This window comes from Eucyclogobius newberryi, unplaced genomic scaffold (assembly GCF_026437365.1).
Source record: "Eucyclogobius newberryi isolate DKJ021-1_F unplaced genomic scaffold, fEucNew1.0.hap1 SCAF_15, whole genome shotgun sequence".
Taxonomy (NCBI): Eukaryota; Metazoa; Chordata; class Actinopteri; order Gobiiformes; family Gobiidae; genus Eucyclogobius; species Eucyclogobius newberryi.
In genome coordinates this window covers 24205173-24221404 of record NW_027315779.1, presented here as the reverse complement: position 1 = coordinate 24221404, position 16232 = coordinate 24205173, and the positions used below count along the sequence as shown (strand labels likewise).

The 16232-nt window shown below is 39.4% G+C and overlaps 1 protein-coding gene across 2 annotated transcripts in view; it reads left to right on the top strand.

Moving 5' to 3' along the window:
* Window positions 1–16232, top strand: part of opcml (opioid binding protein/cell adhesion molecule-like) — a 484925-nt gene that overhangs the window by 373435 nt on the left and 95258 nt on the right. For both annotated transcript variants that reach the window (XM_072446891.1, XM_072446890.1), the window contains one exon: window positions 11960–12085. In XM_072446891.1, the coding sequence (XP_072302992.1) occupies window positions 11960–12085 (126 nt within the window). The remainder of the gene's footprint in view (window positions 1–11959; window positions 12086–16232) is intronic.

Below are 16232 nucleotides of genomic sequence, written 5' to 3'. Positions count from 1 at the left end.
GCAACAATGTCCTCTTATTGCAATATTTTGAAAGCGCTAACAGAATTGTATATTATGCTACTTTATCTTTCTGAAATATCTAGACAAGCTTTTGGTACAAATAAATAATCATAGACATTTTCCAGAGACTTTACATACAAAAGTGCTAAATAACAGTTGTGTCTTTCTGCGCTGAAATGGTGCAAAGGATCATGGTTCATGTAGTCCCCCCTGTTTTCTTTGGCACTGCATTTAAACAAAGAACCTTGTTTTTTAATGTATTGTGACAGCACGCAACATTAAGCTGAGACTTTTGATGATAAAATATCACAATATTTTGGTTATTGTTGCATCCATACCCCTCTAACACCTACGCTTAGCCCTTACTATCAAGAAATGACACGCTATACCGGTTGTTCCGTAGTAATACACACTGTAAAGTAAAGCTTGTCTTCTCCATTCCGTCAAAGCAAATTGTCAGGAGAAGAGTGGACCATTTCCAGTTGTAGATTTCAAGAGGAGTCCCTTTGTAGATTTATTTCAACCATACACTAATTGCAAGCTAATTTATCTACCCAGCACATCATCCATTCATTAGATTCCACTTGAGCTCCGTTCCCATTATTTTGGACCCGATCCTGGAAGATGCGTTGCTATGCCTCCCATCTGCCAATCTGCCTTTGAACTGACTGGCTGCCACTTTGAAAGCAGGTGTCATCTTTCATGCTATCTACCAAAGCAGTGGGAAAACTAACCTAGTTTATTTTCAACATCACCTCAGCATGAATCGCATTCCCCCGCCGTTTGATACCACATCTCAGGGTACGCGCTTGGATTGTGTGCCCGCTGCTGCTGCTGCTGCTGCTGCTGCTGCTGCTGCTGCTGCTGCTGCTGCTGCTGCTGCTGCTGCTGCTGCTGCTGCTGCTGCTGCTGCTGCTGCTGCTGCTGCTGCTGCTGCTGCTGCTGCTGCTGCTGCTTGGGCTAGATCTGTTCCTTTGAATTAACAATATTCACAGACAAGTACGCCATTTGGAACCAAGAGGTCTGTCATGGAAGCGCAGAATTTCCGAGATGAGAAGCGGGATTGGGGGAGCGTGCAGACAGTGATTGCTTTGATGTCTGGAGTGAACGGTAATTTGTTCTGATTGAGGAGTTAGCATGTATTATTGGGCAAATGTTGGCACAGAAACCCGAGCTTTGATGTCGGAAGATGTCAAAGGTTTAATCTCCAGCAAAAACACTACAAATGTATTTTCCGAGACCAATCGAATTTCTATATTTTGCTGCTGTTTATTGCTCCGTGGGGGGAAATTAAAGCAATATTTTTACCAGCTTGCATTCTTTGCATAAGTGTGAAATGAGAAACATGGCTGTATTTTCAAAGCGTATGCCGTTGTTATTTTCTAATAATACACACAGCGTGTTATTGCCCAGTGGACATCATTTGTTTTAAAGACACAACTTTTGTAAGCTGCAGTAAGGCTCAATGGTTCAAATGAAATCATGTACACTCTTTTGTCCAAGATTGTGCTAAAACAGGCCATGTCACTGACCTTTAGATGCAGAGTTTGTGTCCGTACGAATAGAAAGAGCCATTATTTTCAGATTTGTTCTTTTTGCATTTTTACCAGACCAATACCTTGGTTCTGTGTGCTTAAACTATTCACAGAGTTGCAAAATCTGGAACATTTTGTATTTTACATATAAAATACATGCTATTTTTCTTTTCCATATTTGGGGAAGGTTTTAGTCTCAGTGCGGCTTAAATAGAATTCTGATGCAGGTTTGCGTTGTTGCATGTTAAGATATAACTGTAAAGAGTTTTTTAAAAGATCCATCTAGTCCAGGGGTGTCCAAACCTTTTTCACCGAGGGCCACATTTTGAAACTTATATGGAGCAGAGGGCCACAAACAACCCGACAATGTTGAATTTGAAAGTGAATACTTAAAAATGTTGCATTTGGCATTGTTCGATGAGCATCCACACCTTTAATAATACTTGGGACATTAATAATAGGTTGTTATCACATGAAAATGCTTGAATTCTTCCAATTTTACAGTAAAAAGTACTACTTTTTGTTGTTTGGACCAACTTAGCAGGAAGCTGGAGGGCCAACAAAAATTGGTCCGCGGGCCGCATTTGGCCCCCGGGCCGTAGTTTGGACATGCCTGATCTAGTCCATACAGTGCACATTTGAGACATTACTTTGAGATACTTCTTTGAAATCAAGGTGATCCATTAATTTCAAGAAAAATCATGTTGCAAGGACTATACAGTTTCAGTCTAAAGTTTCATAAAGCGTTTTGATAGATGAAAGTAAAGTGTATTGTGAAGTACGCTTCATTCAAGGCTAATATTTTTTGTGTGCGTCATATTTCTGTGAATCAAATATGACCCTGTAGAAAATCATATACAGCATGAATGATTCAAGTACATGGAACACCGGCATGAGCACACACCATGGCTCTGATGCATAATGAAGCACAGCACAAGAGGGGCTTCCCATGGGCGGGCGTATGGGTTTTATCGGCGGTTTGCAGTGGTATAGACATTGCACGAAATGGCAGACTATAAGTGGGGCACACTGAACTCAAAGCTGACTGTCTTTGTGTGCAGGCGGCGATGCTTGTCAAGGTTGGGAAAATAGGTTAGAGGCACATTTGACGGAGCGCATCGCAAATACAACCTTGGTGATGCTCCCGCGGTTACAGGGATTTGATGGACAGACAGGAAAATAGGTTACTTGACAATGAGATGTTGGGTATACTGTATTTCAGCTTTTATTTGCTATTGTAAGACGCATGACATATGAGGGAGTAGGATTTCATGATCATTGCAATTCCTATTGTCATCCGTAAATATAGATACTTTAGAAATATATTTTACAAATTGTGACCAATCTTTAAAGGATCATTTTGTACATTTTCTAGTGAGGACTTGGCCACCGGCTGTCTCCATGACGATGTCTGATCTTGGCAGGGGCCTCATTTAGAAAACTTTACATAGAGTTCAGACTACAAATGTAAGTATACGACAAATCACAAGATAAGATAAGATATTCCCTTATTGTCCACACATGGGGAAATTTCGTTGTTGCAACGCAAGTAGATACAGAGGAAAAGGACAGATAACTTATAGGAAGTTTAAAAAACACTCTTAATAGAAGAACTCTTATAAACAAGCGTCCACAAACTTTATAGTGTTTATTTCGCATCTCTTTGAGCTCAAATCTCCTTCTTTTTCATCTCCGAAAGGCCTAATGTGCCAAGTTTAAGGTTTGAAACTCTAATTTCGGTGTAAATGTGTCTTTTACAAATTTACAAATGGAAAATGGAAAGTCACATATGCAACATTTTTATATATACAGGCTTTATAAATGAAATCCCTGATCCGTGGAGAGGTCAGCAGTACATTCCCAGAGTAAGAATATATGAAGGTTTGAAGTTTTTTTTTTTTGAGAAGTAAAAAAGAAAATTGAATTGGGTCAACAGGACAACAGGACAAATGTTTCACCACTCATCCAAGTAGCTTCTTCAGTTCTTCTGACAACGTTCTGGAAATTCTCAGCTCCTCTCTCCAGACAGATATTTGAGGCAAACTATCAGAGAAACTGAAGTAGCTACATGAACGAGTAGCCAAATGTATTCCCTGTTAGTACTTTTGTTCAGTAGATGGAATTCAGTGTTGAAATTGTCAATGTTGCAGATCAAAACGCTTCCATTGAAATTGTTATCGGCACGTTTGAACCGTAAAAAGCCATTGGAAACATGTCGAAACCAGTTTTCTCCGTTATGTTTTGCAAAACTGTGTGCTGTTATGTCTTGAAACTTGCATTGTTGTCACTCACCCTACTTTGACAACTTTTGTTTTTGACCTAAATTCCTAGTTTCCTGTAGTCTTCTCACGCTTCAGCAGCTTAAGAGAACAAAAAAGGGAAAAAAATAAATAAATCCCTGTGCCATTTTCCCTCATTGTTCAACTGCAGAATGCCCACAGTTCATATTCTGAAAGAAGACAACACATTGCCCTTTTCCAACTCCCTATGTGGCTCTACCATTGTGCGATGATGCGAATATTGTTTAGAGAGGATTTATAATTGCAAAATTAAAGCAGACATATGTTTTATCTTGTGTCATCCTGAACTAACCAGAACATTTCTGGTTTTAACTCCAAAGCTGTTCAAACGTTATACCTACACTCGAGTTATTCTGATCATTTCATCACTCAAATAGCCGGCAGTAAAAGACCTCCCTTATTTCTCACCATCACGTTGATAATATGTTCTTAAGCTTTTCAACATGGTGAACTTCCCACTTTTACAGAGACATATACCTCATCCAAGCTTCCTCTGGGCCGCAGAAAGTGTTACTTATATAGGCTTACAAATAATCTCAACGTACAATGTGTGAAATATCAATGTAAGAATGTTCCTCGTAAGAAACTGGACTGCGCAGTATAGAATTCTTCCTGTTCCTCCTTAGGCAGCCTTTTGGACTCCAGTTAATGACTCATTGGACTGGCCATGTAAAGATGTCCCTAGGCAGCGGTCACATCCGGGAGGCCATGTTTTTAATCAGCCAGTCAATGGAACCATCCTCCTGCTCTGCACACTAATGCCGCTGTCTGACCACTTAGGCTCTGTCTAGTTTGGTTCTTATAAATGTTTAAATGTAATATTTGGATGATTGATTTAATGGCAGGTGGTTGTCCATGAAAAATATAAAAGAGTTATGCAGTTATGAAATGAATGAATAATGCACCAAAATGGACTGTGAGTGCATTTTTGAGGGTATCAGTGGCTTAGCCGTTAGAACATTATGTAATGATAATAAAACATGTAGTAAAATGGTCACTTTATCAAGTAATAAAACCATAGTGTGTAATCATTTTGCATTTCATCAAGGACCCCCTGGAAAAAGAGATTGATCATGTTAAGGGGTATCTGGGGTACTGGATTTTCCATCCTAGTTCCTTGCCCATTGGCTCATTGTACATTTTCCGATGCATTCATTTTAAGCCCCATGCACGGCTTTAGAACAGCTTTTGCAGATGGCAAAGTGAAGCTGAGGAAGACTACCTAAGTACAGCCAATCAGAGCACTGCTTTCAGCCCTTACTTCTAGATTGACGATGAATTCATGGATGTTTTATATTATGGATAAATTAAATGATTCGTTATTGGCTGCAGACAGTGTGTAGACGCCCTATTTTATTGCAAAATGCTGCTTTTACATTATACTATTTGGTGGAAGCACACAATCTACTACACCCCAGCTTTAAATAATTACATACTTTTTGAGACAATTTATGGAAAAATTAAGGAATTATTGTTCTTATGAAATCAGATTTAGTGCATGTGCGCACTAATCAAAGGTTTAGAGTCGACGTTTGTCCAGTGAAGATTTGTATTGTCCCACGATGAATAAATTAATTTATTCTACAGAATAGTAATGCCATGGTAACCACATGAAGAAGAATAGAAATGACCTGGCATTTGTGGTAATTACAGGGCATGTCTCTCTTTCCTGTGAGGTGTAGGGTCATGTTCTGGTAATATGATAGAATTCTACCTCTAACCCAGTGTGAAGATTATGAATCTAATGGTTGATGCTTTCTTGGAAATAATAGACGGGCATTATGCATGTAGTCCCGGTTACCATTCTATCAGCATGCTGCTACCATTCATTCAAGTTCAAGCCATTTTTTCTGTTATTACATTTTCATGAAAAAAACAAATACAAATGGTGTCACGTCCTTATCTCCATGTCATTTCTGCCATCCTGTGAATACTTTGTAGTAAAATAATAACATCTCCATGGAGAATAGAAAGGTTTGTACCGTCAACCACAGCACTTAAGTAAAAACACCTTTAAAACACTTTAGAAATAAAGCTGACTAAAAGCACTATATAGATCAATTTATCATTTTTTATCCATACTGTGGAGCATTATAGGCAAAACATTAACGACTTCATGGGGACAATCAGGTGCTAGACCTCCCACCAGAAAAGCTCCCCTTTAATACTGCAATCAGATTTAGAGGTGACTTTCAAAGTCATGACTGCACAGTATTTAGCATTATGGCGTCCTGCTCTACTTCTGTTTGCATGCTTGGCTGTCAAGCTGACTTCAGAGCATTTTAAAATGTCACATGTTACATTTAGCATCAATTTATCATTTCCACATTAGTTCTGTTCCATTAGTCCAATTGCTATAAACATTGGAGCTGTCACACATCCTGCCCGTCTGCCACTGCTGCAGGTTTAGCAGTAAATCTGTGGGATTACATATCGGGCAGAGAAAGATTCTGTTTTGGAACACATTCTGAGCTGGCACAAGGACTTTAGTTTTCAGTTCATTTCTTATGACCTTTAGGCAGTAAAAGTAATATTTGCTCATGCCCACTGGGTTTACAGCCGCCATCAATTTTGGACTAACGCCATATTCCAACATTAAACAGATTAAATGGAAGAGAAGTAAAGAGAGTTCACAAAACACTTTACAGTTCCAATAACTACATTTTCATTATTATGCTTTCTACTTCTGTTTACCCATTCATAGATGCATTGAAAAAAATCCTCATCTTATTTGAAAAGTCTTTAATACATTGTCAGTAATATCCCACTGCAACTGCAAAAAATAAATACACCTTAATCAATTCATCGCCTCTGCAAACATGTTAAAAAAGAACCCTACTTGTTGCTAATCCCCTGTTTTCAGCTCTACGGACCACCTGTTAACTCAATCATGCCCAAATACATCCAATTGGTGCCAGTTTATGCCACGTAACACTGTATCACGATGATTTTCATATGCGCTGAATGAAAGGAATGAAAACAGCACGACACATTCACCAAATGAGCCCTAACATTCAAATTGCCTGTTTCCCCCCCAGTCCTTAGCCGTGTGCCGGTCTTTTTACATGAAAAAAACAAAGGATAATAAGAGGTTTAAACATTGAGCGACACACAGAGACACATGCTCGACTGCCATGCCTTTGTGCGGAGTCTACAGTGCAGAGAAAGGACTGTGGGGGCATTGAAGTCAGCCAGATGGTTGCACAACTGCAGCCTGTCGTCGCGGGTTGCCAACGCAAATTGTGTGCCACCAAAACATGGACGATTTGCAAAATTGGTGAACTTTTGTTGACTTACAAAAGAACCTGCAGCTCGGCGCCTAAAAAGGAGACAGACAAGCCATTCTTCTCAGGGAAGAAAGAAAAGGCTTTCAAATTGGGAGCCTTCTTATTAACACTCCATGTCGAGGAGATGCAAATGGGTTGAGGAAATTGCAGAAACAAAGTGGAGAGCAGTGGAGAGGCATCTGGCTGCAGACCCCCACCTGCATCTTGGCTCTGTCAGGTGGCCCCTATTGTGACTAACCTCGATCTACAGGTCTCAAATAGTTCAAAAATGGAAACCATGCCCAAAAGGCCGCGACAGTCTGCCAGTTCCTGACCGCTTTTTACCCTAACTATTACAAATTAGCATTGTTTTACGTTAAATACAAACTGTAACCATTACATATTTGTGCCCAATTCACACACAAACCTCATATAAAAGGCTAATGCTACATACGCTATTGTACATTTTGATAGTTGTCTTATGTTTGTGACAAGAGTTTCTAATGGCTAATTACCATATGCAAGCCAACACAAAAATACTTGATTTCAGAGTAGAAATTTATTGGTGGTTAAAGGTGATTCGCTTTAAAAAAAAAAAAAAAAACTTTGGAAATGAGCTTTATTCAACAACGGTAAGCGAATGCAGCATTAACGTTGTTTCTATAGAGTGAATGAAAACGGGGGCATTATGGTAGAGGAAGCGTAGGGTCCCATGGATAGTGGCCTGCAGCTAGACTCTCTTGCAGTGGCGAGTGTTGGACTTTTGGTTAAGCAAAATACATTTAAAATATATTTGCAGTAATAATGCAGTCACACTAGTGCTATCAGGAGTAGTGGCCAACTGTGCTGCAACAAGGAACCCATCGTCAGATCTTGCGCTGGGTTCATGACAGGAGTATCGTGCTGCAGGATTAGAGTATTTTGTGTTGGGCTGTTGAGGGAAAACAGAGTAAAACACCTTGAAAGAGAAAAAGGCTGAACATTGAAAACAAGAGTCTAAACGTCTTACCGTATCTTCCGTACTATAAATCGCACCTTTTTTCAATGTTTTGGCCGGGGTGCGACTTATACTTATATTTATACTTATATACTTATACTCCGGAGCGACTTATATGTGATATTATTTGTTATTTTCACACTTGCAATCGCATTTCATACTCCATTGCAACTTATATGTTTTTTTCTTCTCTATTATGCATTTTTTGGCTGGTGCGACTTATAGTCCGGAAAATACGGTAATTTCGGGTCTAAATAAGTACCTATAAAACCTTTCCTACTCTGCCTAATGTTGGCCATTTATCTTATAAAGTAGTCATTGCAATGCTTACAAATAATGTGTGGTTATTTTTCTCTATTGTGTTCTACGGACCTCATATAGAATTAGTATTTCCATTCTCTACATCTTCTTGGGATAATGACGCTTCCAACTGTGGCTAAGATAAATCTTGACATATACTTGGCAGGTTTTGCAGATGTATTCCGGTCAAGTCAAAGTCCTATTAGTCATATTCTAGTAACATACAAGATGTCAAATTCTGTACGCCATAAACGCATGGGATGAAGCAGACTAGATCATTGTATTGTGTTCCCATTCTTCGTTGCGGGCAGAATGTCAAGCCAGTGGTGACCTGCTCCAAACAGTGTCATGTGGAAATTAGACTGGTGCAGCTGTCAGAGGCTTTGCTACGGCGACCAGAGAGGACCTTAAAACTGCGCAGTGAAAAACCCAGCAAGATTTACAGTGGGATCAGGCTGGTGAATGTGTTTTAAAAAGAAGTGGTGGCATTTGTGATAGACAGTAGTATGTCTTGTTCGTGTCAATGACTGTATTCAATTTAAGATGCAGTGATGGTAATAAATCAAACTACCATCTGCTCAGAATCTTAGCATTTTTCAAGTGCTTAAATATGTGTTTCAATTCAAGTGTGTGCATACATTTCCCAGGTGGAATGGTTCTAGATTTTAAAATAAGATTAAACTTAATAGTACTAAGTTAAAAGTTCTTTGTGCTTGATTTTACATCTTTAAGAATGTTTTGGGGGATTCACATAGCACGTAAAGCTTAGGGGGTATTCACGATTAAGAAGGTTTGAAGTCACTTTAGGCTTGTCCCCTTTATATAGCGCTTTTCTACTCTTATTCGAGTGTTTGATTTTTGAGTTTTAGGGTTGGTTCATATTTGTCATTCTTTGGTTTTAAATTGAGCACATTTTTAGTCCTGATGTGGATGTTGGATTTATTCTGTTCCAGTCCTTGTTTTGTCCTGATCTAATCCAGGTTTAGTCTTGGTTTAGTCCAATTTTGATGTGAATTTGCCAGGGCAAAAGCATCCCTTGTGGCTGAATTGGAGAAACAGCTGCAACATTAAAACAAAAGGGTACTACTTTAATCATTTGCCTAACTCATAACCCTAAAACATTCATTAAATAGTTAGAAATATGCCAATTAAAGAGTAGTTGTTATAAAGTATCACCAACAGAAGTATCAATATGCTTTGTTTGGTCATTTTATCCAACTAAATTGACAAGATTCTGATTAAATTCAAAAGCATACTTCAAACATGCAAGCTTTCCACCAAAAGACATTTGTTAGAGGTTTGCTCTTGCCAACCTCCCAAACAGAGCCCTGTGATAAAGTATTAAGGTGAATGTCAGCAGCGCTTGGACATATAGTGATGGCATTTGGAGCAGGCAGGTTGCACACCGTGCCCTGAATGAAGCTGGACTGTGCGGCCCATGTTAATTGAATAAAACCAGGCAAAGGTTAATGCCATGCAGACGCTTTAGAGCTCAATAAAGACTTCCATTACAGATTGTGGGGCAATATACAGTATGTTTTCTTATGGTACTGTAGACATTTGTCAAGCCAATGGAGTGTTCCAGTATGTTAAGGTCAGGCACTGATTTTAGCCTGGTTTAATGCTAATTTGTTAGAACGATCGTTGGTGTGCAAACAAATATTATTTTTTTTTTTCATTATTCTTATTACGGTGTATTTATATAGCGCCTAAGGACACTAGCCGGCTCACTGTGGCACCTGGTGTTCCAGCGGTCTCCCATCTAAGTACTAAACACGCCCTGTCCTGCTTAGCTTCTGAGAGCTCAGGCATTGGCAATAGCTATGACCCTAGCAGCTATGACCCTAGCAGCTATGACCCTTGCAGCTATGACCCTAGCAGCTATGACCCTAGTAGCTATGACCCTAGCAGCTATGACCCTAGCAGCTATGACCCTAGCAGCTATGACCCTAGTAGCTATGACCCTAGTAGCTATGACCCTAGCAGCTTTGATCCTAGCAGCTATGACCCTAGCAGCTATGACCCTAGCAGCTATGACCCTTGCAGCTATGACCCTTGCAGCTATGATCCTAGCAGCTATGATCCTAGCAGCTATGACCCTTGCAGCTATGACCCCAGCAGCTATGACCCTTGCAGCTATGACCCTTGCAGCTATGACCCTAGCAGCTTTGACCCTAGCAGCTATGACCCCAGAAGCTATGACCCTTGCAGCTATGACCCTAGCAGCTATGATCCTAGTAGCTATGACCCTTGCAGCTATGACCCTAGCAGCTATGACCCTTGGCAGGTTCCACTGGGTCCTAAGGAAGTTGATGGATGTAGTCTCATTTGTGATATTATGTATATATTTGTGTTACTTTTTTAATGTCAGAATTACACTGAGACATATGTTGTTGTTGCTGTTGCAGTTCACAATCTATTGCTTGCCTTATTATGTCAGTGTGAATATTTGAATGTTTGAAATTGCTGACACACTTAATTTACACACATATAAAGTTATTATTATCAAATATTCATCAAATACCAAAGCAAAATACATTTTCTTTTATATATATATATAATATTTTGTTTCATCGGCTGTGACTGATTTATCTGCTAACTGTAAGAAGCGTTAACTCCAACAATAGATCATTTTGTATTTGTTTTATTGCGAGATAGTGACTTTTCCTTGATGGCGAATTCTACTTTTTGCTCAGCGTTTCTAGGATGAAATAGACTTATGAATAAGATTTCATCCTTACTGGTACTTCATTTCGAGCCCTGCAGTCACAGGCCCTATACTCCACGGTTACCTCCAGTTACCGCACATGTGCCGGTCCACAGAGGCAAATGAAACCTGCTCTTAATCAGTCTGATGCTTGTCTAACGAGCACTGTGATGGAGTAACTCAATCATGTAGAACACCACCACCACAGGCCTGAGGAGTGTCACATTTGTCATTTCATTTCATGGTAATTGAGTTCCGGATTCGGTTATTTTTAACCTGCTCATGCCCTTTGCTTGCAAAATGATCATTGGCATCCATTAACATTGGAACCCGTTGATAAAGAAGTATTTTAAAAGAAATCTGTGGTATTTTTCCATGCCTTAAAGGTGGATTTAACTTTTCTGCTTGTCTCAATGAGATAAGTGCTGTATGTAACTTTTCTGGTTGAGCTCCGCTGCCGTGGAGATGTTATTACTTTTTTGGATTGTTCCAAGGTTTTGCAATTGATTTTTTTGCATTTATTCAATTACAGGTGAATGAATTGCTAAACATACCTAGATGAAAACATGGTAATACTGTACATAAGTAAAGTTTTATATCATACTTCTGAACATTAACTGTAGATGCAAGCAGGTATACAAAACCTTGATTTCTGAGCATAAAAAGGCCTAGGTCGGTCTTTGATGTTGAGCTGTGTAGTAAAGCAGCGGACCAAAAATCATAACGGAACTGAAGTACAGAAGTTTGTTTCCATAACTACAAACCAACAATTGTAGTAGAGAAAACGTGACATACATCATTCAAAGATCTTGTCAAGTCTTAAATTTGTTTGTTTCTTTTTTTCTTTCTTCCAGTACCGGCCCGGATCACAAACATCTCGAGGGACATCACAGTGAACGAGGGCAGCAGCGTCAGCCTCATGTGTTTGGCTATTGGACGACCAGAGGCCAACGTCATGTGGAAACACCACTCACCCAGAGGTAGGACCAACATATTCCAAAACCTGATTAATGATTGTTTCCAATTCACTCTAAAGTGTCATGATATGGAGTTTCTGGCATTGACATCTTTGGCATGATTTGTCCTGTTTTGTCAATGTGTTGGGAGGAGAACAAACATGAAAATTGGATTGAACAAGTCTAGTCACAGACCAAATCACAAAGGCTAGAAGACTGGAAAACTATAATGCTTTTAATCAGCATGTTTTTGTCTCCTGTGTTCACTCCCACCCTACATCTACATGAGATCTAAACCAGGATCAGGGTGAACGCAGCCTATTTATAACCCATTACAAGATGGCAACTTCCAATTGAGGGAAATCAAAAAAATCTGACGAAGAAAGAAAAAATAGTCCCATATTAATTTTGACATTTCTTTTAACATGAGGATTTCAATGTTTGCTCACAAAGTTTAAAGGCGCAAGAGTGTTTGGACCGCTTTGCCAAACGCAGATAACCGTTTTAGACTCTGCAAAGGGCTAATCTGATGTGATGTGCTGCGATGTGTCAGATGAGCTCATCGCTTTCAGGCTTTGGAAAAAATATGAGATTAATTAGGGACAGGGAGCCTCAAACTTGTGAAAAAGAATTGTGCTTTGTACTTCTGACTTCAACCTTTACTATTGAATGCTACACTGTATCCATTTTTTTTCCGGCTTGCCACCTAACGACAGATCCTTTTGAGGGAGACAGTCTATAGTGTGAGATTACTAATGCATGACTAAGAAAACATAACATTTAAACAACTCAAACAAAGAAAATGTACTTAGCATATGACCTATAGCAAGAAAAATCCAACATCTACAATTTGAACACATTACTGCTGTCTGATTTCAAAAAGTAACATTGTCAGTAGCATTGTCTTTACTCCAATTAAAGTTACCATGGGATGTAAAACTACTCTTGTCTACCCTGTGTCATTTTGAAAGTTATAACTTATGATTTACTTTTTTATTGGTTTGAAAGTAATAAGGGAAGTGAAATTCTTATCACTCACTCATTCCCATACATTATATTATCTTACCGCTCACAGCTCCATCTAAATTGCATACTGGTCGTCTTGGTGCTACTGACTGGTTCACTTAGCCTTCGGATGCGTCTTCATTTGCACATCAGACATCTTCTTCGCAGGCATTGTAGATTAGGTTTATTGGAGGTTTTCTCTATAATTTTGCTCTCCTGCTGTCAGAGGTAATTTCACATAATGAATATGTCGGGCTGAGCCGCTACAGCTGCGTAAAGCCCGTCCTCCCACACAACATACAACACCTTCAGATCTGGATGGATTAGCTCTTCAAGTCTCTCTCTCTGTATGCTTATGAGAAGTGATGGAAGACTTCAGACATACAGGCTTTACTATGAGTCAATTGTATAGTAGCTTCTGGCGTGCTTCCACTGTAGGGTTTTGGTTTTAAGATGGATAGTTAAGCGATATATGGCATATGTTGTGTTAGTAATCAAAGTAGTCATTCATACAATTATATTAAAACATATATCTCTTCTTGCTCATAATCTTTTTTCTTTTTTATCTTTTTGCTTCTTTGATTTCAATAGGTTATATGCACACATCCAGCCAGTAGTAGTAGTGGGGAAGTTGGTGGTTGTGGTAATTAATTAATAATTGAAGTTGTGGTGGTAGAAGTTGTGTCGGTAGAAGGTGCAGTGGTAGAAGTTGCGTCAGTAGAAGGTGTGGTGGTAGACGTTGTGGTGGTAGAAGTTGTGGTGGTAGAAGTTGTAATGGTAGAAGCTGTGGTGGTAGAAGTTGTGGTGGTAAAAGTTGTAGTGGTAGAAGCTGTGGTGGTAGAAGTTGTAGTGGTAGAAGCTGTGGTGGTAGAAGTTGTAGTGGTAGAAGCTGTGGTGATAGAAGTTGTGGTGGTAGAAGTTGTGGTGGTAGAATTTGCAATAGTAGAAGGTGCAGTGGTAGAAGGTGTGGTGGTAGAAGTTGTAATGGTAGAAGCTGTTGTTGTAGAAGCTGCGGTGAAAGAAGGTGCAGTGGTAGAAGTTGTGATGGTAGAATTTGCAATGGTAGAAGCTGTTGTTGTAGAAGCTGCGGTGATAGAAGGTGCAGTGGTAGAAGGTGCAGTGGTAGAAGTTGTGATGGTAGAATTTGCAATGGTAGAAGCTGTTGTTGTAGAAGCTGCGGTGATAGAAGGTGCAGTGGTAGAAGTTGTAGTGGTAGAAGTCGTGGTGGAAGAAGTTGCAATGGTAGAAGCTTTGGTTTTAGAAGGTGTGGTGATAGAAGGTGTGGTGGTAGAAGTTGTGGTGGTAGAAGTTGTGGTGGTAGAAGTCGTGGTGGAAGAAGTTGCAATGGTAGAAGCTTTGGTTTTAGAAGGTGTGGTGGTAGAAGTTGTGGTGGTAGAAGTCGTGGTGGTTGAAGTCGTGGTGGTTGAAGTCGTGATGGTAGAATTTGCAATGGTAGAAGCTGTGGTTTTAGAACAGGGGTGGGCAAACTACGGGCTTTTCAATCCGGCCCGCCAAGCTTGTCCAAGTAATATTAATATCTTTTCCTTTTTTGCCGTCAGGCATCTGTCTGCACTTGTATCCTTGAGAAATATGATGTGAAATTAATTAAATAACAGATTCAATAGCCTATATTTGACAGAAAAGTCACACCAATGATCGCGGGCCGGCCCTCTCCTACTTACCTGGATTCGAATATGGCCCGCGGAGGAAAATAATTGCCCACCCCTGTTTTAGAAGGTGTGGTGGTAGGAGATGCAGTGGTAGAAGTTGTGGTGGTAGAAGTTGTGGTGGTAGAAGTCGTGGTGGTGGAAGTTGCAATGGTAGAAGCTAGAAGTTGAGCTAGAAGTTTTACTAGTAGTCGTAGCAGTTGTGGTATCAATACTAGAAGTCGTAATAGCTATGGTAGAAGTTGTACTAGGAGTTGTGGTAGTAGTAATAGTTGTGGTAGAAGTTGTACTAGGAGAACCATTAGTCTTTTCACACCAACACTCAAGGATACAAATTCAGTAACATTGCCAGTCAAAGGGATTAAACCGCCAACTTTCTGGTTTGTGGGAAAACAGCTCTATAAAATCAACACCCCAGATAGTTTAAATATTAGGCTAAAGGAAAAGTCTTTGTTCCACAACTGTCATAATGTCTGTACACTTTGAGTGTGTTGGGGCTCCAGGCTGAGCACTATGAACCGCATGTGTCATCATCAAGTAAAATAGTTGTTCAAATTCTATATACACAAACATTGGGAGGCATAATGCTCATTTCAGCTGGGTGCTAATTAGTAGTGATCATGCAGTAAAGAGGCTAAAAAGTAGCTCTGCGTACAGATAGTATGGAAATCTGGTATTTGTGTTTTCTTTTTAATATTTGAAATGTCTTGGTTTTTAATTTGTTTCTTTTTTCTTACTGTAGATTTGTGTGTATGTCTGAAATACAAAATAAACTAGTGACAGTAAGTTGACATACACAGAATCAAGAGCTACATACCTTTATATTTTAATGCTTTAGTTGTTTGCCATTGGTCAATCTTTAACAAAGATCATTTGAATAGTATGTGGAATTGAGATGTAGGGTCATCAGTTCCCTCATACATTACTAGATGGTGAACTAAGCAGTGGCAATGGTTGATTTTTTTTTTGTTATAGATACAAAAAAATCCTGGAAGTACATGTCAAATTTTCTTACAAGTAGCTCTTGGTTTTAGCTCCAGTAAAACTGCTTCATTTCCAAGTGCACCAGTAGGTGGAGTTATTGTGTCCTATGTTGGAAACACTCACTTTTACTTGTTATGCGTTTCTATGTATATACATGTTTAATAGGGTTACATTTTATCATATACACTAGACCTATTATTGTTTCTGTAGCACCTTTACTAACTTATACATACTTCCATTGTGTCACTGGGTAAAATATTTATGTCGGACTTACTTTGTTCGTCCCAAAATGTGTTACGTAACAATCTATTACTTTGAGGAGTTCTGGCACTACCTTGTGTGCTTTCTAACAGCATATCTTTGAACCATGCTACCTGAAGTGATTCTCTTCAGTGGAGGTTGTGTGGGGCCATCACTGCCTGGAATTGTGCCCATCCTCCTCTGTGTGCTGTGTATGTGTAATGTGTATGTGTGCTGTGTATGTATATATGTGTGCTGTGTAATGTGTAATGTGT